The 25660-nt window shown below is 38.2% G+C and overlaps 1 protein-coding gene across 5 annotated transcripts in view; it reads left to right on the top strand.

Annotated features, from left to right (window-relative positions):
* PLD5 (phospholipase D family member 5) overlaps positions 1-25660 on the top strand; it is a 189133-nt gene that overhangs the window by 105811 nt on the left and 57662 nt on the right. For 4 of the 5 annotated variants that reach the window (XM_072856464.1, XM_072856462.1, XM_072856463.1 and 1 more), the window contains 2 exons: positions 11132-11300; positions 19721-19835. In XM_072856464.1, coding sequence (XP_072712565.1) covers positions 11132-11300; positions 19721-19835 — 284 coding nt within the window. Of the gene's footprint in view, positions 1-11131; positions 11301-19716; positions 19836-25660 lie in introns of those variants that run through there. The other variant, XM_072856466.1, reaches the window with a different exon arrangement.

Below are 25660 nucleotides of genomic sequence, written 5' to 3'. Positions count from 1 at the left end.
ACTGTAGTTTGCAAATCCTACTGTTGTAAATGGCAAAATAATCTTGAAAAGTTGTTGGGACAGACCATGTTTGATGTTAGGCAGCAAGTAATCAGACAACGCTGATGTCCCTTATATAAAGACATGAAACCTTTTGCATTTGTAACTTATCGAGAAGCTGTTTCTTCTGTTTGCTTCAGCTCATGCTTTTGTTAGTGTCATTGTTATTTTGTCAGGGAAGAGCGTGAACTGGGTGGAATACCAGCTGTTCTGTTGGGCTCAGAGTTGTGATCATCAGTACCAATTCAATGTGGGCCAGTGTGAAGTCTCGCACCTGGGTTGGAATAACCCTGTGCAAGTGGTTAGAAGGCAGCTTTGCAGAAAAGGATCTGGGGTTCTTGGTAGACAACAAGCTTGAATATGAGTCAGAGGAGGGCAACTGCATGCTGAGCTTTATCAGCAAGAGTGTAGCCAGCAGGGCGAGAGAAATTATTCTTCCCATCTGTTCAGCACCTGTGAGACTACATTTGGAGTACTGTGTCCAGTTTTGGGTCCTCCAATACCAGAAAGATACTGACACACTAGAGCAGATCTAGTGAATAGTTAGGGCACTTGAGTCCACGAAGTACAAGCAGAGGCTGAGAGAAGTGTTTAGCCTTCTAAGAGAAGGGAGAGATCTTACTGCTGTCTACAGCTACCTTATGGGTGGTTATAGAGACAACAGAACCAGAGTCTTCTTGAGGGTGCACAGTGATAGGACAAGAGGCAACAGATACCAATCGCAGCACAGGAAATTCCAATAAAGTACATGGGTTGTTTGTGTATTTGACCATTGTGAGTGGTCAAATATCAAAACAGGCACCCAGAGAAGATTGTGTAATCTCCATCCTTGGAGATATTCAACGCTTTACCAGACAAAGTGCTGAGCAACCTGATCTAAGTGGACCTGTTTTGAGCTAGACTTAGATGACCTCCAGGGGTATCTTCCAACCTGAATTATTTGATGATCCTGTCTGCTGGGTTTTTTGCTGCAATGCCAATTGAAGCTCCTTATTCCCTTCTGCAGTGGTGTTCTTCCTTAGAGTTATGTGAGCTTTTTATGTCTGCTTCTCAGAGGGGTGTCTGCCTTCCCTAGGTGATTCTGGCAATCTCTAATATCTTCGCTAAGGGTTAATTCTGGGTCTTTCAGTAGAATTTCTTCAAGTTTTTTTGCTGCAGATCCCAATCATGATACAATTTCTTATCAGGGACAGGGTTAACGCCTCAAAATTGCTCTTTGCAGACTTTCTGTATTTTCACCTTCTTTTTGTCCTCTCTGCTTCACAACATTTCTCATGTTTCATATTTCATGGAGTTTATCACTCCTCAGGTTCTGTGGTTAGTCTGTTCTTGGATTAGTTGAAAATAATAATAAAACATCCTCAGAAGCAGCTTTGAGAGAAATAAAGATACCTCAACTGTCGTCTGTTTTGTTGGAGCATGTTGCTTGTGGTTTCTGAAAAGGGTTGTAAAAAGATTTTTCGTATGTCTTTTACACATTTCAGCATTCGACTGGCTTTTAATTGGTCTGTTTCTTTAGTCTTGGTATCTTTTTACTTTTACTCTTTGAACTTCACAAATTACAGCAGTCATGTAGAAGCAGGGAATGACAGAGGTCTGGTTTACTCAGTTTTCTGACTTAAGTATGTGAATAAAGTAACAACTGACTTAGAGCCTCCTAAAGATACATTTCCCCACAGACATCATTAGAATTGAATTTGAATGAGAAAATTGAATATGACAAAATTGAAATTAGGAGTGGCACAAGACCTCTATCATGTAGATTTTAATTTTATTATGTTTCTACACTTGCCTTTATTAAATGTACATATGCTCATTTCTGGTTTGATGGCTTGGCTGCTCAGCTTGATACTGTATTTTTCCTTAGCTGGCATTGATAAACTTGTTGTCCCAAACAGAAACTATGAGACGTTTATAATTATTCCTTAAAACATATATCTGTTCTGACATACTAGGTTTTTATCTGTTTCGTCTGTATGTATATAAATGGTTGCAGAAGGTAACAAAAGAAATCGTTCTGAGAAATTAGGAATTGTGACTCTACTGGGCTTCATCATAGGATTGTGAAGCAGAAAGTTACAGTAAAATGTTTTCATTTTGTTTACACTCAATGTTTACATTTAATTCTGGAAGAATTAGGTTTGTATGTTCAGGACCTGTGAAATATCTTCTTTGCTGAATTGCTGAGAAATGCCAGATTGAAGTCTAGAGGACCAAACTCCACATCCTATCTGTTCAGTAAATTAACAATTAAAGTCAATTCAGTAAATTAAAAATTTCTTTGGTCCACTGCATTCTTATGTTGTTAATTCTACCTGGTAGAGAGAGATTTCAGGGTCTCAGCTGATGATACCTGTTAGTGATTGCTAGTTCTCAGCTTTATTGTGCTTACTGATGACTGGACTTTAATAATTAGTTATATTAATTTGCTTTTGACACAATTTAAAAATACCTAAGTTATCTAGGTATTTTTCAACAGGTGTGCTAGTATTGTGGTTCAGGCTTAACATAACAGAGCTAGAAACCTAAAGCAAAGCACCTGAAGGAAAACCACATGTTATTTTTATTCCAGAAGGGTCTTTACACATATTTTGACTGTCCCCTTAAATTGCATTTGAAATATTTTTTTCTTCTTTTATGAGGGATTTGTTATTGAGTCTTCATGCTGCTAAATAGTTTTATACAATGGAATCAACAACCTTCATTTCAGCATCCTATTTATGGAGCAAGGGGCAGTTGACAAGGATTGTTTTGGTGTGAGCCTGGATATGTAATAGTGGAGGGAAAAGATCAGTATTGAGCTGGACTGACCTGCATAATTCAAGAAAATGCCTAAGTCTGCATCAAGCATATGAGAAGTCCTAAGAAAATCAATAAGGCTACTTAAAGGCTCAATGCTAAGTTGCACTTTATTTATATGTTTTTTTGAACTGAGGCAAATATCAGTCATGTCAGTACAAACAAATTAAGATCTTTGCTATTTATTCTTTCTTGTGTTTTTCTTTCCTCCCCATGTCTGTGCTCCTTTTTCATTTGATACTTTATATGACTGCTGTCTTAGTTCCAGTATTAAAACGGTCATGGCAGGCTAGATTGAATTTCTGACTAAGGTTCAGACTTGCTTTGGCACAGGGGAAATACTGTACCCAGTAGGCTGAAGTGACATTGTAAAACATCTGGTCAATTCTTTCCCTCTTTTGGATGCAGTTTTGCCTTTCAGAACAGAAAGTTGCATCTGAAATACAACTGTGTAAATTTCATCTTATCACCTAAAATATGTTTAATTTGAAATCATTCACAGGTTTAAACCTTAGATGACTTCTATCTTTGTATAGTGGGTCCTTCTTTTGAAACTTATGTGTCTATGGTATCTTACAACACAAATATTGTGTTGCTTGTCACTTGAGGGAAGTTGAAACAGTAGGATTTTATTGTTGGTATGTTCTTTCTGAAGATGATGGTATGAGAGGGAGGGAATAATCTTTTTCTTACATAACAATCCATGGGGCAATCCAAAGAGAAGAGGTATTCCTGGAGTGCTTCTAGTTACTTGTTCTATAGGCCCAGAGAATTGAGTCTAACCTTCAACTGGTAACAAACAATATTGTTCCACTGACATAACTGCTGACTGAAATTCTTATTTTTATATTGTAGCAACCAAGAATCTGGCACGTAAAATCTGCCAAGCTTGATGGATGCATTGTGCATGTCTGCACACTATATTTGGCTTGTAGACATCGTGATGAGTGGGCACAAAAATTATTATGTGGGAACAGCAAAAACTAAGTGATCTCCAAGTTGATTATGGAAAATATAAAAAGGCCTAAGAGGTGAGGAGTTAAAATATGTGTTGGTATATAGTTAGCATACTTCAATCGCTTCTGTGGACCACTAAGAAAAGTTGAAAGGAGACAAGTGCAAAGAAGGGGCAGACATAGAAGGGGAAAGCTGAAAGGCAACTTAATTTTAGGCATTAGCTGAAGTGCTTAAGGCTAGAGTTCAGTGAACACTTGAAGTTGGTAGTGCTGTTTATTCCCACTCTTGTGCCACAGCCACCTCCTGCAGCTGCATGTTAAATAGGATCAGGCCACTCACTTGGCTGAAGGGGCCTGTGTCTTCTGAGTCCAGTCACAGATGGTATTCACAGAATTTAGGCCACTGGTTAGGAAATCTGTCAAACTGTTTGCAGTAGGTGCAGGACGGCTTAACCGGCTCTAGCTGCATGTTACTTAGCAAATTATCTGCATGTCTTGCATTTGTAATGTGAAATGCTGTGTCAGGGTGCCCTGGTGGCATCCACACTGGCCCAGGTGAGCAGTGTGACTGAGGAGTCACTGACTGACTGCTGTGGTGAAGAGCAGAAGCCCAGGAGCAGTATGTGCCTCCTTGGCTTGAGGCAGCACGGCTAGAAGGAAGGCAGCTTTGCTGCACCCTGTAGCCATAGCTCTATTTCATTATATGCTCCAACACAACAGTCTAGTAGTCCCATTTACGTGCACACCATCAACCCTGTTAAACCACTCCCCTTTTATCCCACTAGGTTGCAGTTCACATGTCCAAGGACAGGGAAGTTAGGAAATCTGCTTTAGACCATGTAGTTGGACTTCCTATACAACAGGTTTTTACCTTTTTACCCTCATATCTCATGACTGGTTACCAGATTCTGAATATAAAGACAATCAAGAGATGAAGAATCTTCCTTCAAAACAGACTGGTGTTATGTGTCTCTAAAATTCCAGCACAGTTTGATTTCTTAAAATAATAAGTGTTAATGTGCTCATTGTAGTGTTTTATTATTGAGTATGTGGAATCATGTTGAAAATACGTATTTGTCAGGGAGGCACCGAGAGCAGCTTTTCAGTTTAAACATCACACTAGTCTGCTCTATCACATACTCAGAAATGTTCAGATAAAGCTCTGTACTGGAGCCCAATGCTGCATGTCTGCAGAAAAATATATTTAATATCATAAATCTGAACTTATCTGCATTCACTGCAGATCTAATTCAAAGCATAGTCTTAAACCAAGCATTCAGCATCCCAAGATTTTGTCTCTGGAGATCAAAGTCTTCATGACTTCAATTGAAAAAGCAGGCAAGTAAAAGTCAGGAAAGAGCTTTTGTAGCGTGCATATACTCAGGCACATGCATGTGTACAAACGCACATACACGTGCCTCACCAGTTGAGATTGTCGGTGTTAGAGGACTGTTGCAGAGCTTGTGATATTCTCAGTTAGATGCTAATAATCTAGGTGCTTTTGAGGACTTACTCTGAGTTCACAGTCCATTTTAAATTGTCTTATCTGCTCGCCATTTCACTTTTAGCCATTGTGTTCTGCCATGAATTTAATGGGTCAAACATATTTTATTTAAAATTGAAATAAATGGCATAAGTACATCATAGCTAGCAGATTTTGTAATTTCTCATACTGGAAGAATTAGATGTAATTAATTACAGAGTAAATATTACATATAATGCACAGTTTAATTTTTCTTTACTGGATATACCATGTAATTACCAAAATATACTGCATACCTTTATGCTCTGGAGTCTGATCTGAAGTAGAATTGTAGCGCTTGATCTTCCAAATCCTTACCACTGACTGTAAGAGGAATATCCAACTATATCAACAAATTGTGCCATACTTTCTCTTTTTTTTAGGACACTTCTCTAAACCCAGAAAAAAGAGTTTGTTCTGCATGTTTTTGAAATAGTAATTATACCCTGTCTAGAAGGATATTTCTTAATCCCTTTCAGAAACAAAGAGCTGGACCTGTGGTTCTGTTGAGGAGCTAAAGAGAAGATGGTCTTGGCCAGCATGGCAGCTAATGAGTAGATGTGAGGGAGGAGAGTGGTAGGAGTGATATGATGTAGAACAAAGTGGAGGTCTTGAAGGTGACATGGTGAAAACCTCAAGTGAAAGCACTGGTCTGAGAAAGATGGTAGGTTTTGAATGGATATTAAGACTCTGGGTTTATAACAAAGGAGGAGCTAGAACTCTGTGAGGAGCTGTGGTCCTTCAGGGCAGGGGTTGGTGGTTCCAGGGCTTCTGGATTGAGAGAGAGAGGGGTCACAAGAGGGTATCTTTAACTAGGACCCTGGTGTAGGGGGAGGACTTACACACCTTTCCCAGTCCTCTTTTTTGTTTTCTTTTCTCTCTCTTTTCTCTCTCTTTTCTCTCTCTTTTCTCTCTCTTTTCTCTCTCTTTTCTCTCTCTTCCCTCTCTCTTCTCTCTCGTTTCCTTGTTCTCTCTAGTTTCCTTTTCTCTCTCTCTTTTCCTTGTTCTCTCTCTTTTCCCTTTTTCCTCTCCCTTGACTGAAATATAGCAGCCTTATGACAAAGATAGCCTTTGCTCATCTTTCATTTCTTTATTGTCTCATACAAATCATTGCAGTGTTTTCTTATCACATTTCTTCCCTTTAATAGTGAGTAAATTCAGATGTTGTAGAGACACTCAAGTGCATATGACCTGAATTTTCTTTAGTGTATGACTTGATTGAGACAAACTGGAGTGAATAATGTTCTACAGCTTATCATTTTAACATGGTGTGAAGTTTGAACTATCAAAAGAACTTTCCTTTTATACTTGTGTAATCATTACAGCTAAACTTTTCAACAGAGCTATACATTTTTGACAATAACCCCAAGTTTATTCAAGGGACAGATATATAGACCGCCTATTTTCACTGCCCTAGCCCTCTTTCTACTCTAATTAACCCAGATGCTAAATTAAGAGTATTTCTGTTTCCTTCAGAGGAAAAAATTGGTGTGAGATCAGAAACAAACCTTCTCGCTTTCTGACCAAAGGACTGTCAAAGATGATGAAGAATCCTTAGCCTGGACAGAATTCACTTGAAATAACTAAATGCAAGTCATGTAGCTGAGCTCAGAAGAGTCTTATTATTGAGGTCAAGGTCTCTTCTTTGGTAGGCATTAAATACCATTATACTGCTTACCACATTTCTGTTACTTTAGAGGAGCTTGAATCTCAGCTCTGACCCTTGTCTCTCTATAGCTTCACAGAAATCGTCGAACATTACTTTCAGGTTTCTCAGTTTGTGTGAGGTAGGTTTGAGAATATTCAGCTGTATAACTGAAGAGGCTAGCCTATGTTGGCATTAATCAGATGAAATACTTAGAGCACCAGGGAATCGGAGAAGGGAAGGACATCTCACCCACCAGGTGTAAGGTTATCTGCTAATGATTTTGAGCATAGGAAAACTCTGTTTTAATCACCATGTTACATTTGTTCTGTTTGCTTTGTTAATATGCCATTTTTGCAGAATAAATTATGTCACCATGTCTGATCATCTTCAAAGTCTGTGAATGACCTTCTCTCCTGGAAGTTTTTGTTATATACCATATTTGAAAAACCTCTTTGTGGGTCATATGGGAACAAAAATGAGAGCTAAATTTAGCTTTTATTGATGGAATTGGGGCTTGCAAACTCAAACTTTTGCACAGAAGGTTTAACAAAACTCTTCTTGACTAAGCACTGGAACTTTGCTATTGTGCCAAAGCAAAAGGGAATATTATGAAGGCAAAATTACTTAGTTTAGAAACTTGGTGGTTGACTTTTTTAAACTTCTGAGCTTGGTGTTGAGTTCTTGAGTGGGTAGGGGAATATATTGGGGGGTTTTGGCAGAATCAGTTCATTATTAAAGGGAAGTCTAAACTCAGAAAACAACACTTTAACTAGTGCCCTAGCTAGATGAAATGTCTTTGTCTGCTAAAGAACACGAAGTACTTACTATTTAGTTAAACAAAAGACTAGGAAATATATTAACAGATAATATCTGTTCTGAATAACAGTTTCGCTAACTGGAATGCATTTGGCTTCTATTACATAATGAAACCCAAATTATACAATGGCAGGAGCTGCGTGGTCACATCCCTTATTTAGTGCTAGTGCTGTAGCCTGCTGAATGGTATGCAGATTGAAAAGCTGGGAGCTGATCTCCTAGTGAAGAGCAAGTTTAGCCCAACAGTCAGGACAAACTTCCTTACCAAGAGGCACCTTGTCCCTGACAAGGGCCCTTGTAAGAGGGAGGTGCATTTCATTTTGCCCAGCAAATTTGCCTTGTTACTATCTTTAAATAAGTAAATGGTTTTAACCTGTGGAACAGGAGGAAGAGCTCAGCTTTTTTGCATATCTTGATGGTATCTGTACCCAAATGTATCTATAGAGCAATGACCCACATCCGCAGCTCTTCCTGCATTACACTTTAAGGTATAGCTTCCAGTGGCTTGTGGAATCTGGGTTTATGATACATACATATAGCATTTTCCCCTACTTCGGACCTAAATAACATGAAGTCAGTGCATCAGAAATAAGCATGTATGTGTTTGGCTGGATCAGGGCCCTAATCTCAAATATAACATGTTAAGCTTCTTGGACTTGGAGATAATGGAGCTATTCAAAACCTGACTGGACAACGTACTAAGCAACCTGCTGTCGTTGACCCTGCTTTGACAAAGGGGGTTGAGCTACATGATCTTCAGATCATCTCAGCCCTTCTGTGACTCTGTGACTGTTACCTTTTTGGCAGCTTTCAACTTGCCAAAGACAGAGATAGGAAGAATGGAAGTTAAGCTAATGCTTTCCAGTGAGACAGCAGTTCAGTACAGCCCATTGGAAACACCACTACAAGCCGCTGGAAGTGACCGTGACAGATTCAATCCTATCAGTTATTTTGTGGGCTCCTGTATATTCATTTGCATAGGTTCAACCAGAAAACAGTGTATGTAAGGTGATATTCTAATACTGAGAAATTTTGGTCACAATCTTGCGTTAAGGAAGTGATATGCACCTTTAAATTCCAGCTAAATCAGAACTACATTTGATAGATTATCTTCTGAATAATCATTTGATATGAAGAATGTCTTTGGAGAATATTCAAAATAACTCTTTCCTGTATCTACGTGTGATTGTGTAGGGGATGGAAAAGGCCAGAAAGACATGGATTCATTTCTCATCTTTGCCACTGTTTGTTTTTGGGTTTTGTTTGTTTGTTTGTGGGTTGTTTTGTTTTTTTGGTTTTTTTTTGGGGGGGAGTGTGTTATGTCCTTGTAGAGATTACTTTATCTTCTGTGCTTCAATTTCTTGCTCTTTGAAGGTAGCCATCCTACAGCTCTCTAAAACAGCCTTGGGAACATGGACATTGCTAAGAGCCCCAATATGATTAGTAATGTTAACTGTTGAAAAAGAATTAATCAGGCTTTCAAGGGATCTAACAAAAGTTTTATTAAGTTCTGTAGCAGGATTAGATGCAGCAGAAATAAGTCTAAAACCTTGAGCATTAGAGTAAAATAGTTTCTTTTTAAAAGTACGGCATTGCTAATAGACATTGCTAATAGGCACTACATTTTTAAGGCACTAGTTATTTTGAAAAGTTTGTAAACAAGGTAGGTAGAATGTTTTAGGCTAAAGTATACTTTGAAGAAATTAAAAAATGAAGTTGTGTTTTTAACCTTTTACAGTCAATTTACTGGTGTTACAACTCCGCTACTGTAATGCAGTTAAGTTTAATGTTGAACACACAATAGAATAGTGTGTTCAAAGTATGTTGTGGAGAACGTAATCAGTAATTGTAGCTTAGTGATTTGTCTGTTGTTTGACAGATTTTAGGGAACAAGAGAACATACTTGAATGTTTAATGGAAGGAGGAGCTGTGCCTGTTCTGGTTTGGGGGGGATTTTTGTCAGGCCAGGAGAGTAAGAATGATAGTTACCACAGGTTTACTTCATCACAATTCTTGCTGGGTTTTCTTTACACTGTTAAAGAGTACTAATCTTCAGTCTTTTAATGGGTTAACTTCGCAAACATGCTTGATATTCTGAAATAGCTGTAAAAGTTTCCATGTGACCCTGTAGGATGAACTGAATTAATAGAAGATACTGAACTAATCTGGTTTTCTAACAGTCAAAAAGTGTACAAATCTCATTTACACTAAAGGTTTGTATTAATTGTTTACTTAAAAAAGTTTACAAATTATATTCATATTGCTGGAGTTGATAATCAATGCCATTAATAAGTACAGAAACAGTCTGGAAATAATTGATATACTTGGATACAATTAAGAGGAATATTCTCCAAGTCCCTACTACAGCTTTCCTAAATCTGTTCTGTACGATTCACAGTAAAAGTGGTAGATGTTGGGAGCACTTATAGAAGTGCCACTTGGATAAGTTGAAAATTTCATCTGTTTACCTAAAGACAGAATTAGGAAACTTGTTTGACTTGCATTTATTTTTAAGGTGCCTTCATTGAGTGTAGAGAGGAGCTTTACCTACTGCATTTTAAGGAAATCTAGCATTGAGGCAGTATGCTGAATGAAACACATCATTTCCCTGAAGCAGAGGAGCATATTTTGAACTGTCAGTTTACTACAGTGTTTGTTTAGCTTCTTGGATCCACGTGAATGTATGTAGTGTAATCTGCAAGCATTTTGAAGAATATATACAATAAGATCAAGGAGCCTTCCAAAAAGAACAGGAAATTAAGAGGGCGTAATTCTTCTTTTCTTAACCACTGGATCCCAGTTAGATCCTTGCACAGGTAAACAAAAGCTGAAAAATTAGGTAGCTTAGAGCAGTTGGAAAGGGAGAATTCATATATAGAGACTGCAATGTAATAAAATGTCAGCTGTAAAAGCAGACCTAAGAGAATGCCAGGGAGCATACGTCTTCCCACATTGCTTAGAGAGAAGAAGAAATTAAATGCAAAGATGAGAGTGGCAAAGCAAGGAGAGATTGTTTCATTCTTCGCATTCTCACCTTAAGGACTGATTCCCACTTACTGTGTTACAAGAAGTAAGCTTTTCCATGTTTACACTAATTTTGCAGAGCTTCAAAAGCTTAGTTGGCTTTGCTGCATTAACAGTAGGTCATTTTCATATTTTATTGTTTTGGGAAGCGCAGAGCATGACAGTCAGCAACTTCAGAGTGAGTTGCAGGGTGGCACACTGCTGAGAGCCTCTGGGAGCAGATGTTGAACCACAGGCCCCAAAACCTGACATTCTTTACAATTTGGAACTTTTTAATAAAGAAAAGTGCTTTTGTTAAGTGGTTATTTTTTCCTTATCTATTCTCAGGGTTGCTCTTGTGGAAAATATTCCTGAAGGAATCAACTATTCAGACAGTGCACCATCCCATTTGTCTCTTTTCCAAGGCTGGATGAATTTGCTTAATATGGCTGAAAAGTCTGTTGACATAGTATCTTCCCAGTGGGACCTCAATCACAGTCATCCATCAGCATGCCAGGTATGTTCTAGCCTAACGAAAGGGTGGGACTTTAATTATCTGTTCTTGTTGTTTCACTATTAATTTTTTAGAACTACAGCCCTTCACTGTAGCAGACCTATTTTTTTGGGTAGTCTAAAAAACCATTTTCTTATGGGAGTTTTCCTGCCAATACAATAGTTTTCTAGACTAGATAAAACATCCAACACATATTCATATCACTTCCATCTTAGGAAAGGATGTCATTGTGTAATCTTAAGAAACCTGCAAAATTGTACCTAAATTAACACATCCATTATTTGGGAATATCCATAAATCTATACACTTATTTTCTATTTGGTGCAACTGATGAAGTAAAAGAGCAAGCATGTGGACTAATTCTGCAGCCAATTAGATGCATAGAATTACACTTATAAAGAACAATGTAGTATCAGATGATTTCTCATACCTTTTCAAAATGAATCTTGGGAGGGAGCAGTGTTCAAGACTTCTGCAATTAAGAGCTATAGGAAAAATCATAAATCATAGTGAATGAGACAGACCTGCATTACAGTGATGCTGTGCCAACAAACACTTTATTCTTGAGAGCAATCCTCTTAGAAATATGGTAAGGGCAGGTTGCCACTTAGTATCACTTGTGAAACTAAGATACCAAAGAATTGATAGGCTGAGAGAATCTCTTCTTTTCCACCAAATGGATTCTTTGCTGAAAGAAGCCTCTCAGTTGACATGAAATGGGGTTAAAATGACAGCTTGGGTAACTGTAAGGAATCAACTCTATTAAACTATGTCATAAACTCTTCACTTTCCTCTCTAGTTCTGTTGATGCTCTGCAGTAAAAAAATATGCCTTTTGGTAGATGATAGACTAAGACTGGTATTCTGAGCAACTAAAGATAGTACTGCAAATAGCCTGTGTTTTCAAGTCATGAACTGGATTCTCCTTCTTTTGAAAGAGGCTGTAGCCTACTTGAATGGTATACATTAACTTTTCTTCAGAATAAATCTGCTGTTTGTCCATTTAAAAGAGTGAAAATCTGAGGCGAGCAGCCAAATGGAAAATGAAGTGCAAACCCTTCCTTTTAGAATGCTTATAAATATTGGAATATGGTTTGTGAATAAATTTATTGAATATCAAAATATTGAGATTTTTCACAACGTAATTATGCAGCTAAGCTTTATTTAAATTTATTGCCTAAGAAACTTCAAACCCATGTACTGTCATTCAAGCAGATGAATTCAAAGAGATAGTGCCTTAGATGTTTTTAGGATGTGCATGAATTGATATGTGCATGAATCTTTTTAAAATGTTTTGTCTGAAAAAAATTCAACATGTCATTTGCTTCAAAACCAGCAGAGCCTAACAAATCCCAAGCAGAGGACAAAAATAGCAAACTGGAAATTGGGATTTCAGTAGTTAAGCATCAAATCCATTCACTGTTCCACATTCTCATGCAAAGTAAAAACTGTAAGATATTGCCGAATGTCAGAGCAAGGAAAGGACGAAGAGAGATGTAAGAAGTGGATTTGCTCTTTCATCCTCAAATGCCAGAAGAATGAAACATTTTTCATAATATTCTATTCTAGTTATCTATTTCTGCCTGCTAGTAGTCTTACAAAAGTGAGTAATTACTTCTGTTTAAAGGCAATTAATATTCCAGTCATTTCCTCATTTGTACAGCAGTGTGGGCTGAACAGCTGATAGATCTTTCTGTCAAGCTTGTCTATTCATCCTAAAATGCTATACTGTTATTGGCCAGTCTAATTGCTAAAGAAATTGCCAAGAGGCGGCGTTTCTTAGCAAATCGCTGCCCCAGAGAACGTACACAAAGCTTAGTGTGTGAAAGGGAGGGGAGAAAACTTGTATTGTTACATCTGCTTTCTCCACTTGTAAAATGAAAGTGAAATTTCAGAGGAGCTTCAGTAATTGTAATCTAGTAATTTTCTGAAGTATAAGTCAAATGTCCTCAAGTCTTTACAATTTGAGTTCAGGGATATTTGCCCCAAAATAGCAGAAGCATTATGAAAGGTAAGGGAGTGAGATGCAAAATTTCCAGGTAGTGTGGTGCTTAGTGAGTAAGTTCTAGTTGTTCCTTGAATGATTCTTGTTTTATCAGAAACTAAGGACATAACCATTTTCCATATGCATCCACACCCTGCTCTATAGCTAGCAATTTCCATTTTATGAATATTCAAGGCATATTGCAAAGCAAGGTTTTCTACAAGAGCACTTCAACAGACGTGGATTTTTGAAGGAGAAAAGCTGAGTAGGCTAGATTGCTTTTTCTTAATTAGTTACAAGGTTTAGCTCCATTATCTGTATATGTGTTTATGTAGTTACATATACATATGCATACATATATATGTACACACACATATGTCCAATATATGTACTGAAGAAAATACAGCAGGAAATTCTGCAATTTTATATACACACATACATATATATATATGCCCAATATATATATCATGAGTATGTCTACATATTGTCCATTTTGTCCAAATGTATATTGGACATAGATACATATATGTATGTATGCATGTGCGTATATAAAATTGCAGAATTTCCTGCTGTATTTTTCTTCATTTTTGTTTGTGGGTATGTTACCTAGTGTTCTTGACAGTTGCCTGTCCATGTTTTGTTGTTAGAAATCTAAATAAACAGCCATTGCTCATTGCTGACTGAGCTGTCCAGGTCACGACCACTGTGCTCAGCCATCTGAGTTCATGAGTCATGGTAAATTGGAGTCTTCAAATGCAAATGCATGATGCTATAATGTTGTGTGTGCTTCCACAGCTTAGGTGGTCAAGTAACCAAATATTTTTTTGGCAAAATACTGAGTAAGCTTTCTACACTTGCTTTTCTCATTCAGAAGAAAACCATGCATTTCGGCAACTGTCGTGGTTTAGCCCCAGCCAGCAACTAAGCACCAGACAGCCGCTCGCTCACTCCCCCCCAGTGGGATGGGGGAGAGAATCGGAAGAGCAAAAGTAAGAAAACTCATGGGTTGAGATAAAGACAGTTTAATAAGTAAAGCAAAAGCTGCGCACGCAAGCAAAGCAAAGCAAGGAATTCATTCACTACTTCCCATGGGCAGGCAGGTGTTCAGCCATCTCCAGGAAAGCAGGGCTCCGTCACGCATAGTGGTTACTTGGGAAGACAAACGCCATCACTCTGAACGTCCCCCCCTTCCTTCTTCTTCCCCAGCTTTATATACTGAGCATGGTGTCATGTGGTAGGGAATAGCCCTTTGGTCAGTTTGGATCAACTCTCCTGGCTGTGTCCCCTCCCAGCTTCTTCTGCACCTGGCAGAGCACGGGAAGCTGAAAAGTCCTTGGCTAGTGCAGCAACAACTAAAACATCTCTGTATTATCAACACTGTTTTCAGCACAAATCCCAAACATAGCCCCATACCAGCCACTATAAAGAAAATTAACTCAATCTCAGCTGAAACCAGGACAGCGACTTAGTGATGTCATCTGCGTGCGTTTTCAAGATCACAGGATGGTTGTCACACAGAGGCTTTGAGCTTTTTGCGGAATGTGAATGTGTGACTTCTCCTGTGGCAATCTGATGCTTAGAGATAGCAGAGGACAGTGGAAACAATTTTTGAGGATAGCTTTTAATTCATTTGCAGTGAAGGGAGACGTGAACATAAAATCATGCCAATTTCATGATTTTCACAATTCATTTCCTCTGGCTCATCTCATGTTTAGAAACTTTAATTTACAGTGACCTTTTATAGTTCCAGCAAGTCCTTCCTCACAAATTTCATTTTCAGTTTAACAAATAAGAATTAACGCCATCATGGTTTATTGGTATTGCCAGAGTTACATCACAAATCAGCTACAATCAGCTATAGAGATTGCAGTGTATTTTCTTTTCTGTAAGCACATCTTTACACAAACATCTCTTCTTTTCAGGTGGTGGCACTTCCCTGATGCAGCTCGTACAGACTGAGACATAGAAAAGAAATTAAAAAAGAGAGTTTTTAAAGTGAAAGCATTTTTTAAACTCTGACTGAAATTCCAAAAATTGACATTCCCTCCCTTTTCGTTAGCTGTTTTGCTAGAAGAATTTGAGGAGCACATTTGAGTTTCTCTGTTCTGCATTAAATGGCAGAAGTTAAATTCAGGGTTTCTTGATTTATTTGCTCTATTGGTTTCTGCCAGCATGCTATGACTTTTAGTGATGTTTTATAGATATACCCAAATGCTTGATCATAGGACAACTTTTAAAAATATTAGTAGAATTATATAGAATAAACCCAGAAGAAAATTCTGGAAGTAACCAGTTTTATTTCTGTGGAAAGAAAAAGCTAAGCATTGTCTAAACTGTAGGAATCTAAGTGACTGAAGAGCACAATAAGTCAATTTTAGAGTACTTCAATAAATACAGCATTTTTGTGTTCATATCTCCCCTATTTTATTTTTAATGAGGAATGTGTGCTGATAAAGACAACAGCAGGCAAGGGAAATCAGCCATGCTAGAATCAGTCTGCCTAGCGACTGCTAAGAAATTGCTTTGGGGGCAATTTCAGGGCCTTTTGGTAATGGTAACTTTTCTTTTTTAAATTCACCAGGTGGCTGTGACAGGTACAGTTGGTTTTGATGTTTCAGATGTATGGTAGTTTAAAGCTACCATGAGAATGTCAGTTTGTTCATGTGATACATACTTTTTACATCATATTTTGTCACTTTCAGTAGGTTTTTTGAAACAGCCCAGTGAAAAGTGTAAGAGTGTTTTATCAGGATAGGCAGATTTCTAGTGGTATTGTTTGTTAAAATGCAGATCTGGTATAAGGTAGCACACTGCAGTTTCATAGCACTTGGCTGCTACTGTTTCTCAGTCCTCGCAAGCTGAGTATATATAGAAATGATTCTGATCACTGTCACGTAGTCACGCAGCAGCCTGGTATTGTCTCGCAAAGGGAAAGTGGTCTGAATGACAGCATGAGGGTTTGTATTCAACAGAAGCGTTTCAAATGTGCTGACAGCAATGACAAAACTCTTCAGACCTTCTGTCCTGTCTTCTTCCTTTTCATAGAACAAAACAGTAAAATTGCAAGTAAACATGTCAGAAAATATAGAAACTGTGTTTCAAATTAATATTAATGGGGAAGAAGGCCAGACTCTTTAACAATGAAGGAAGAATTTCTAGTACCCTACTTTACTATCGTACGTACAGTTTTTTAAAAATAAGTTGTGAATTTTTCATAGTTGTTTAGAGTGTCTAGACTAAGCCTTGGTGAGCGTATGAATGCCTGCTGTGGGATGATGCAGCAAGAGATGAGACGGAGGGAATTCTTTCCAGTTCTGGCACCGAGTTGTGTTTTATGTATACCTGTATAAACACAAATATTTGTGGTGAGCGCACTCCTAGTCTTAACCGTCACCACTTAAAGATGCTTTAACTGTTTGATCAGTTTAAGGTTTCACCATAATTGGACAAAAAAGGATATTATAAATGCACAGCTTGTGGTGTCCCTGATGGGAAAAGAGATGTATTTTCAGAGAAGATGTCTTCAGTGGAATGCAGGGCCGCAATCCAAATGATCTGTTCACCCATAGGATGGGCTGTTCAGCTGGCAGCATGGCCTGTAAGAGACAGCCAGGTGGTCCCTCAAAGATGCTGTCTTGGTCACATCAGGGCACACTAAGATCAGGTAAAACTCAGGAAATGCTGCCATGTTCTTTTTTGTCCAAACTAAAATTAATACAGAAAGTCCAGGCTTGTTTATCAAAGCTTTTGTAAATCATATGTAAGAAAAATCTTGTGCAGGTAGAAATGAAGTAGCAATAATGTCCAAAAATAATTACCTTGGGGAAAAAAATGTAAAGAACGATCCCTTGAAACAAATTATTTTATCAGCTTTAGATGTTAACTTTCTAAGCATTTCTTTAGTAGAATAGTTAATGCATTAATTCATATTGACAATGCAAATCACTTTCCATCAAATTTATAATGCTTTTTCCATGTTTATTTTTGTACGCTACAGCTTTCTACCATGTTCTAGTCAAAATCAGTTTTTACAGATAACCCAAACAAAAACAATGTGTTTGTCTATCTTTCTACCTAGTAAATTAAATCAACACATAGAACCTTCCTGAATAGCAGTTTCTACGTTTATATATAAAATACATATTTAATTAATTTGTGTCATGCAAGTCTTTTAGTCCTTAATTTTCCCTGCTCACTTTTTGCAGAGATAAAACTAATGAAACTCAAAACTGGTGGTGTCTCCAGTTGGTGAACCCAGAAAAAGTGGGGCCAACAGCTGCCTAAGCTCTGGCACGTCAGGAGCCTGTCACACCAGGGGAGCTGGGGGACGGGGCAGGGCGTGGGCTGGGAACTCGGCAGACAACAGCACAGTGATTGTGGGTCCTAGATTCGGCTGGAGTCTAGTAATGCTAGTCTGCAGCAGTTGTGGGAGAGACCTGCCTGGGAGGACCAGGGCACCCAGGAATACTGGTCAGTGCCCCTCTGCTCCCCCAAGATCACGATGGAACTCCTGCATAACTCTGTATGCAGCATCCATCCCCTCACACGCTATTACCTCACTAATTCTTACCTCTGGTAACATCTGCCCCCTTCTCCTTAAAAAAAACCAACAGAACCACTGATGTGAGAATTAAGGATCCTTTTAGCTTCATAACGACTGTGAGGGAAAGACACTCCTTGACTTGCACAGCAACTCAGTGAGGGCTTCTGCATGTGTGTGTTAAATCATGGGTGTTATTTCTTACATATGGGACCACCTAGTCACCTCAAGAAATGCTGAATCTGAGTATAAGAAGCATTTGGAGCTTCATGCAAAGCATGTTTTTGTTTTCCTGTTCTGTTAGCTATTGTCTGATGCTTTCATTATGGCAGTATCTTGTTGGCTACTAAGTTCTGTGAGCCCTAGAATGAGCAGGGAGCTATGCTGTGGATTTGAGCAAGTGAGCAGGTATATATTACAGAAGTAAAACAAACAGTAGTTCTGTGCTTCCATTGCAGCCTCTGGCTGCTCGGTAATTTTGAGAAAGCTATTTTTTAGGAGGGTGGGTATTCTTATTTTGCCACATATATGCAAAATAAGTGAATATTTAAAATAGGTCTGTACTGTAGACACGGTGAAGAGCTACTTTCTGTGACTGCTTAATGCTTAATTCCCAGGAAGGCTGAAAGTGTCAATCTGTGCAAGGCAGTTACAGGGCAAAGGGTAGCTCTCCGCTGTCTGCCGCTTCTGGGTGCGATGTGGGAGGAGGGCTTCTGTCTATGTTTGGATAGTCCATGCTATGGCAGATTGCGTCACCCCAGACTGCTTTTTGCATTGGCTGTTTTTGTAGAATAGAAAGATCCTTTTAAGATTTTTAGAGTAACAGTTCCTATAGAGAATTGTCTAACATTGCTCTGCGGAAAGCTTCAGCTTCCACCTCTTTGTTTGAAAGTTGATATGACTGTTGCTTTTTTGTTTTAGCTTTACCTTGGGGTCAACATTATATTGAATCTAAAGTGAGCTGTGTAGGTAGGGTGGGCAGTTTCTTAGCTGATTAAACCCAAAGTTTTTGTGTATTTGACTACTAATTGTAACCGGTGTCTGCTGTAGTAAGCTAGAATGGCAGTAAGGAAACCGGCTCTAACTGTGGATGTAGTAACACAGCACAGTAGTGGTACGTTGGATGTTTTATTCTTGACATTGTGTAGTTAGATGCTCCTAACTAAGCATTTTTCTTTAAGTTAAAATATTGAATCTAAAAATTAAACATTTACTATGCAATCAGAAGGTTTACTTTTTCTTTGCTTCTTGGATGTGGAAAAATGCGGTGATTTAAAATTTTATTTTTCATGTGAAAAAAAATCTTGATTTCTGTTTTAACAAATATCTAGTTCAGTATGAGATTCCCTTTTTTTGTTCTGTGTTAGAAATAGGGCTTAAATAGTAAAGTTATAACAGTGTAAAAAGGAATAGCATTCTTGTTTTCCTTCCTGGTATAGCTCATCTAAAGATGAGCATGTGACCTCTTGAAAAGGTATTGTACTATGGTTAGAACCACTTACAAAAAATCATTCAATACAGAATAAGTGTAATTAACTCTTTTCCTTGCACTTTTTATCCTGATTTAACAGAACGTAATTATTTAGAAGAAAGTTAATGTAAAAATATGTTTATACAGCATAACAAAAACTGGACACTTCATTCTCTGTGTGTCACCTGTCATCAATAGTATTACACAGCCTGGGAAAAAGAAGAAGCAAGTTTGGCCTTCAAAACAGTATTTCTCCAAGAAAAAGCTGAGTTACTAACCTTTAGCATAGATTTAACCATATCTAGGAACATATTTACTCAGCAGTTGTGCAATATGTTACTGTTTTAACATGTGTCTTTAATTTGTCGATATGCTGTTTGAACAGTTCTGTGTCTTACATCTTCTGCTTTCCTTTAATGTTCTTCCCAGGGCCAGCGTCTTTTTGAAAAATTGCTTGAACTGGCATCCCGAAATATTGAGATAAAACTAGTGAGTGATATATTGCCCGTGGAATCAAAGGTATTAAACGACTTGAAAACAAAGGGTAAGACCAAGGTCTTTATGTTGTAATGCCATTGACTGCTACGTAATGCTCCTTTTACTTATACATCATCTGAGTCTGCATTTTAAAATGCACACTATTGGTTTAGCACTGTTACCCTATAATCCTTCAGCTTTCTCTGGTTCATAGTTATCAAAAATCTGGAACTGTTACTGTAGTTGGAGTAGATGTTTGCAGTTTGCAGGTGGTCAAAAAGGTGGTGCAGTGATTAGATAGATGTTTAAACTCATTATAGCCATTCTAATGGTAGGCAACGTAACCTGAGAGACTGCTGTCATACCTTGTGGGACAAGATAGTTTCCTCTTTTCACCAGTGGCAAAATAAATTAATAAAACGACATGTTTATGGTACTGATGATTCTGAAGCACTGGAAAATAGACCATCGGTCAGATTTAGCCAAGTGACAAGGTTTTCTGTGCTACCTGTATTTCTTAGGTGCCTGCTTTCCTAGTCGTTGTTTTGAGGCTGAAAATCCCTATCCAAAGAGGGATTACACACTGGCACTACATGGCTAAACTTGCTTTATGTAAAACCATGTGGAAAAATAGCAAAGAGAGTTTAAGAAATGCTGAAAGAAATTAGAATCTCTTAGGAGTTCTAACAATTTCACACACACTTCTCCTGAATAATAATACGCTGATTATCTCTGTAATCTGATAAAAGTATTATTTTAAGGGTAGGATACATTCTTCAAAGGGCAAAAAGAACCTATATATTTTGATGGTGATCATTTTTGACACAGATTACTATATGGATCACAAAGGGAATTCTAAAAAATGAATTAAGCAAAGCAGTTGCTATGTGTAGCGGCACTCTAACATAACATGTCTGTTTATGGTAAAGAATAAAGAACACCCTTTCCCCACAAAAATCAATCTTTATTTATTTAAATTCCTTGTAATCTACTGTCTGGGCAAGTAAAAGGAAATTACTAATGGAAGTCTGCTTCTTTAAAGAGATCATCTTTTGATCAAGACTGACATGTTATTTAAATGTAATAACTACAGAGACTTGTCATTTCATGACACTGCCTATTCCAGGGCTTTGATTATTTCTGTTACGTAACCAAAAGTGATACTGGTCCTTTGATAACCAGTAAGAATACAGCAGCTTTGTCTGGTATCTGTGAAGTAAGGAACTATCTTTTTCTGATGTGTTGGAAAATAAATAGGTATTTTAATATCAATGTTAGTGAAACTGTCTTTGAAAAAGTCATTTCTTTTCCCTGTGATTCTAGTGTCCCAATTTCCCACCAGTCAGAGGAGATGAGAGGTAGGGCCTGTACGTTTATAATGATGTACCTGGCAATAGATATTTTAGCAATAATTTGTTGAGAATACCCAATATCAAAAACTATCCTCTTTCAAAAAAGATGAGCAAAAATTTTAACTGGAAAAGGGAGCGATGTTTGTCATTAACACTTCCTTCAGTTTATGTGGGAATTAATCAGACCTGTGAGCTTTTTGAACAAACAAACAGAACACAGGCTTTTACAATTTTACTAGCTTCAGTTTCCCTTATGCCTTGTTCAGATTTCTAAGACAGGAAATTTTAGAGTATTCAAATTGAGTGATCAATATATTTGAGTGCTCTGAGCTACAAAGAATTGGAGAAAGTCCCTTTTATATAGTAATTCTTGCAAGTTTTGCTGTCATTGTCTTTGAACCCTGTAATTGTAGATATTATTGTGTACTGTTGGCCTTTTTCAAAGGTCAATATTATAACTTTTTTATTTTCTCACTATGAATGTTCTTTTTTTCTCATTCCATGTTTTGGTTTGCTTATTTCTACAAATTCTGATATTTTTGTTAGAATGTCTTGACTATGACGTGGCAATTGCCAGCTCTGTTGCAAGTCTTTCACCTGCATTTAGGTTTGTTGTTTGGTTTTTATCTCCAGGAAAGCTAGGTAAATCTTTATTTGGTTCTGCATTCCTGAAAAGAGATAAGTTTGTTTTAACATTCAATCAGATTTAGTTGTCTTAATTTTATGTTGAAATGAGCAGACCTTGTAGGAACAGCAGATTCATGGTATGTCCTTGTGTCAAATAGAAGCTAACTGGTAGGCTAGCTTAAAAAAAAAAAGACTACCCTAATTTCCATTAGTTCAATAATATTAGTAACACAGTAAATGGAAAACGTGTCTATATTAGCCTTTTTCATGTCTGCTGGAGAAAAAAAATACTGTTACCTACTATCACTGTCTTAGCTGAAGACAAACATAAGCTTTGCTATGCTATCCTGGAAGAGCTGTCTACTGAAATTATTGATCTCTCTGCTCATGAGGCACTGGCCTCCTGCATCCTCAGAAATCAGTCAGAACTGATCCTTGAAAGGGAACTTTGCATCATCATTTGGACACACATATTCATGCAGATAACTACTTTTTTTTTCCCCTGCAACTGGTCAGGTTTGTCTTAGAAAGTATGCCGTGCACCTTTTTTAATAGAAAAGTTCCTCTCATGGGAAAGCAAGAAGTAAATATATGAATAGCTCAGCTGAATTTTGAAGCTTCTCAAGATGGAGAACCAGAATACATTGGGCTGAACAGACCCAAACTCCCACTTGTGGTGTCCGTCTGAATTAGGCAGAGGAGGGCCCAAGCACTATGCTGTGGTTCACCAGCTAATGAACTGAGCTGATTGTTCCTAAGCAGCAAGTGTGCTTGGAGCCTGAGCCATGGGCAGTAGCATGGAGAGAAAGCACATACGTAGCCTGTGGGGCTCTGGGAGTTTCGTGCATTCCTGAGCCTGCCTTCACCTTGCTAGGTAAGCATAGGCTAGCCTCTTCTTTCCAAGGCAGATTGTATGCAAGAGTCAGACTGTCTCCAGGTAGTGGGCTGTCCTACTAAACGTGAGAGACAGTTGCTATTGCACAGAGAAGGCTGAAGAGCCTTGCTTTTCTTTTCAGCAGACTGGGTGATCAGAACCCCTGAGCTGTGCCCACAGGTGGTGTGGGCTGGTTCCTGGGGTCAGTGTGAGGGATAATTTGGGTGTCAGTCCCAGGATGTATCTGTTCATATACTGCCCGGGAACCCTTAAGGATGCTGCAGTTCCTCAGCCCATGGTTATCTACCTCATGCTGCATCTTCAGGTAGTGTGCCCTTTCTGACTTAAAGTAGTCCAGGTAAAAGTCTTAGCTTCAACACAGTGGCATGGGTTTATATGTGGTTGCTTGAAGAACTATACTTGGTCATCCATATTGTCCCATTCAGTGGGGTTTTTTTGTACTAGGAACCATCATATGTTACAGCACTGCTGCATCTCAGCACAGATGTTGAGACTACTTCTGCCAGATTATTCTAGCACATCTTTCATTTTTCTAGACAGGCATGCATGGAGCCCCCTTGCCTCTTCTCCCCATTTCTGAAGTACTGTAAGAAAGCAGCTTTGATAGACCTTTTCCAACCCAGGGTGCATCCTAGAGTCCTCCCTACACATCCTTCCTCTCCAGCAGCCGTCCCTACTGATTAACAGAGGAGAAAGTTGAAATCTGACTTCAGATTTGAGCTGATGGGGTAAGAGAAAGCATAACTTATGTGGACAGGAGAGCAGAACTGAACTGATGTAGAGTAAAATAAAATTAGTAATTTAAGTTGCAATGCTGGTAGAGATATCTGAGCTAGCTGTGAACCTGCAGGTTTGTTACCACTGTTAAGCCTTTTTTTGTCATGTCTTTGCTATCCTGCCTCTCTTGAGCTAGCTGTAAAACAGGGTAGCTTGATTACAGAAGCAGTCTAGCAGCTGCAGCATGAAGGATGGATTGATTTACTGTGCTAACACATAACACACCTAGAGCTGTGGTGACAGAAGCCTCTGAGCTCTGAGATAATGTACATTTGCTAATAATTGCTGAACTTTGTGAGTGTTGTTTAGTTGCAAAATTAGAGCGTGTGGAAATGAAGAAATACTAGTCCCAGAACATATATTTATGATAGACTTTAATTACATTATCAGATTCTGTATTTTGTATAGAATACCTGGCTGGTACCTGCTATAATCTTACCACATTAATCAGAAGTTTTTCCCTTCTATTGAATGAGAATACGTCAAACATTTGATGCCTAAGGCAGATGATGCTCATTCAGGGGATATTATTTCTGCTGCTAATGGCTAGAATCTTTTTTTATCTTCATATTTAATGTATGTCTCCCGGCTTGCTTTATTGCACATCTGCCAGATCCTGCACTGAATGCAGAATGATTAATTTCCTCATAGGCTTTTCCATGCTGCTTCTCACTGTGGTATCTGAGTGCTCTGCAAATACAGTATTAATGAATTTCTTTTTACAACATCACTGTTAGGTGAGGTTGCTTGCTGTTTCTGTCTCTCAGGGACAACTAGCAATTATTAATGGCAGCACAGGCATCAGAAGCCATATCTGAGCATTTGTTTTCTATACTCGCAATTAAAAAAATGGGTATTTGTAATTTAAAAAAATCAGCCACATATAAGTTCTCCCAGCTCATGTTGTCAAAATTATTACTAAACAAGCCATAAACTATGATGTTATTTTTATAGGACCTTTTGTAATATGCAGTCCTAGGGTGTGAAGTCTTGCTTCTCTGTAGCTAATGTTAAAGCTATATTTCTCTTTCACATATGTATACAAATACTATGCACATATGTATATGATTCTCTTGTGAAAGGTAGGTCTGCCCATAGGCAAAATTTGGCTCACTGTGTAAACAAACATGTTCTTCTTTATCCTCCTTGTGCTGTGACAGTAGGTTATTAATGCTTGTTTTCAAGGTTATTGTTTTAGCCTTTTCTCAGCTGTGGTTCAGTCGACTAGATTGAAACATTTCTTGTAACCCTCCCACTCCTTGCACATAATTATGTACCAGTCTTTGTTCCTCAGTAACATTTGAATAGTATTGTCTCCAATTAGCAGGTTGTTGTATCATTTCTTATGTGTACAGAATCTAAATCCCTTACTAATTACAATCTTATTTTAGCTGACAGTGTTAATGCTTTTTAAGACATGCCAATGGATTTCCTTTCTTCAATTTGCATTGCTTCTTTCCTTTTCTATTTGCCTTTTTCCAAATACTCCCTTTTCACGAATCATTTTTCATGTATTTGCAAGGAATGTTTTTTGTTTTGTCATTGCTGGCTGAGGCAGATATGAAAAGAGGAGTCTGTCCATGTCACAATGTGGTTTAAAAAAAAAAAATCAGCTAACTCAACTAATAGCTATTGAATCTTAGCAATGAAATTGGAGAATAATAGAAAGTCTTTGTGCTAGGGCAGGATCTAATCACTAGATCACATGTGCAGCTGTTACTCACTGAGCAGTTTGTGCACATTTGCCCAGGACTACATTCTCTCTCAATCAGATACAACCACAACAGAGAAAGTAAAAAGTTATATTATTGCAGGGAGACAAAGAAATGAGTAGAAAGTGGAGCTGTAGAAGCTTTTTGTGCTTTTATTTGTGCGATTTAGTTTGCAAACACTAGCAGATACCATTCCATGACAAATTAAATCAGTTTATATCTGGGCAGCTGCGTGATCCCAGCCTCCTCTTTGCCCTCCCCACCATATGTTGTCCCTGCCTTCTTCCTTGCACCAGTGATCATGAGGTAAGACAGTTCAGGGGGCTGATTTGGCTACAGACTGCTTTTTTTTGCCTGGCTTAATTGTCATTTGCATTAGATTTCTGCATTACTCAGTGTATGATCTCACAGGCATAAATGCTGCGTACAACACAGAGATAGGAAACATGTAGCTGGGGTTGGCAAGGGAGATAGGACCACTGGAACCTGGTTTAGATAGGCTTAATCTGCCATGGCACCAGAAAGCTCA

This window comes from Ciconia boyciana, chromosome 3, assembly GCF_034638445.1.
Source record: "Ciconia boyciana chromosome 3, ASM3463844v1, whole genome shotgun sequence".
In the NCBI taxonomy this organism is placed as follows: domain Eukaryota; kingdom Metazoa; phylum Chordata; class Aves; order Ciconiiformes; family Ciconiidae; genus Ciconia; species Ciconia boyciana.
Note: the sequence above shows the minus strand (reverse complement) of the source record. Positions and strands in the feature narration are given on the sequence as shown.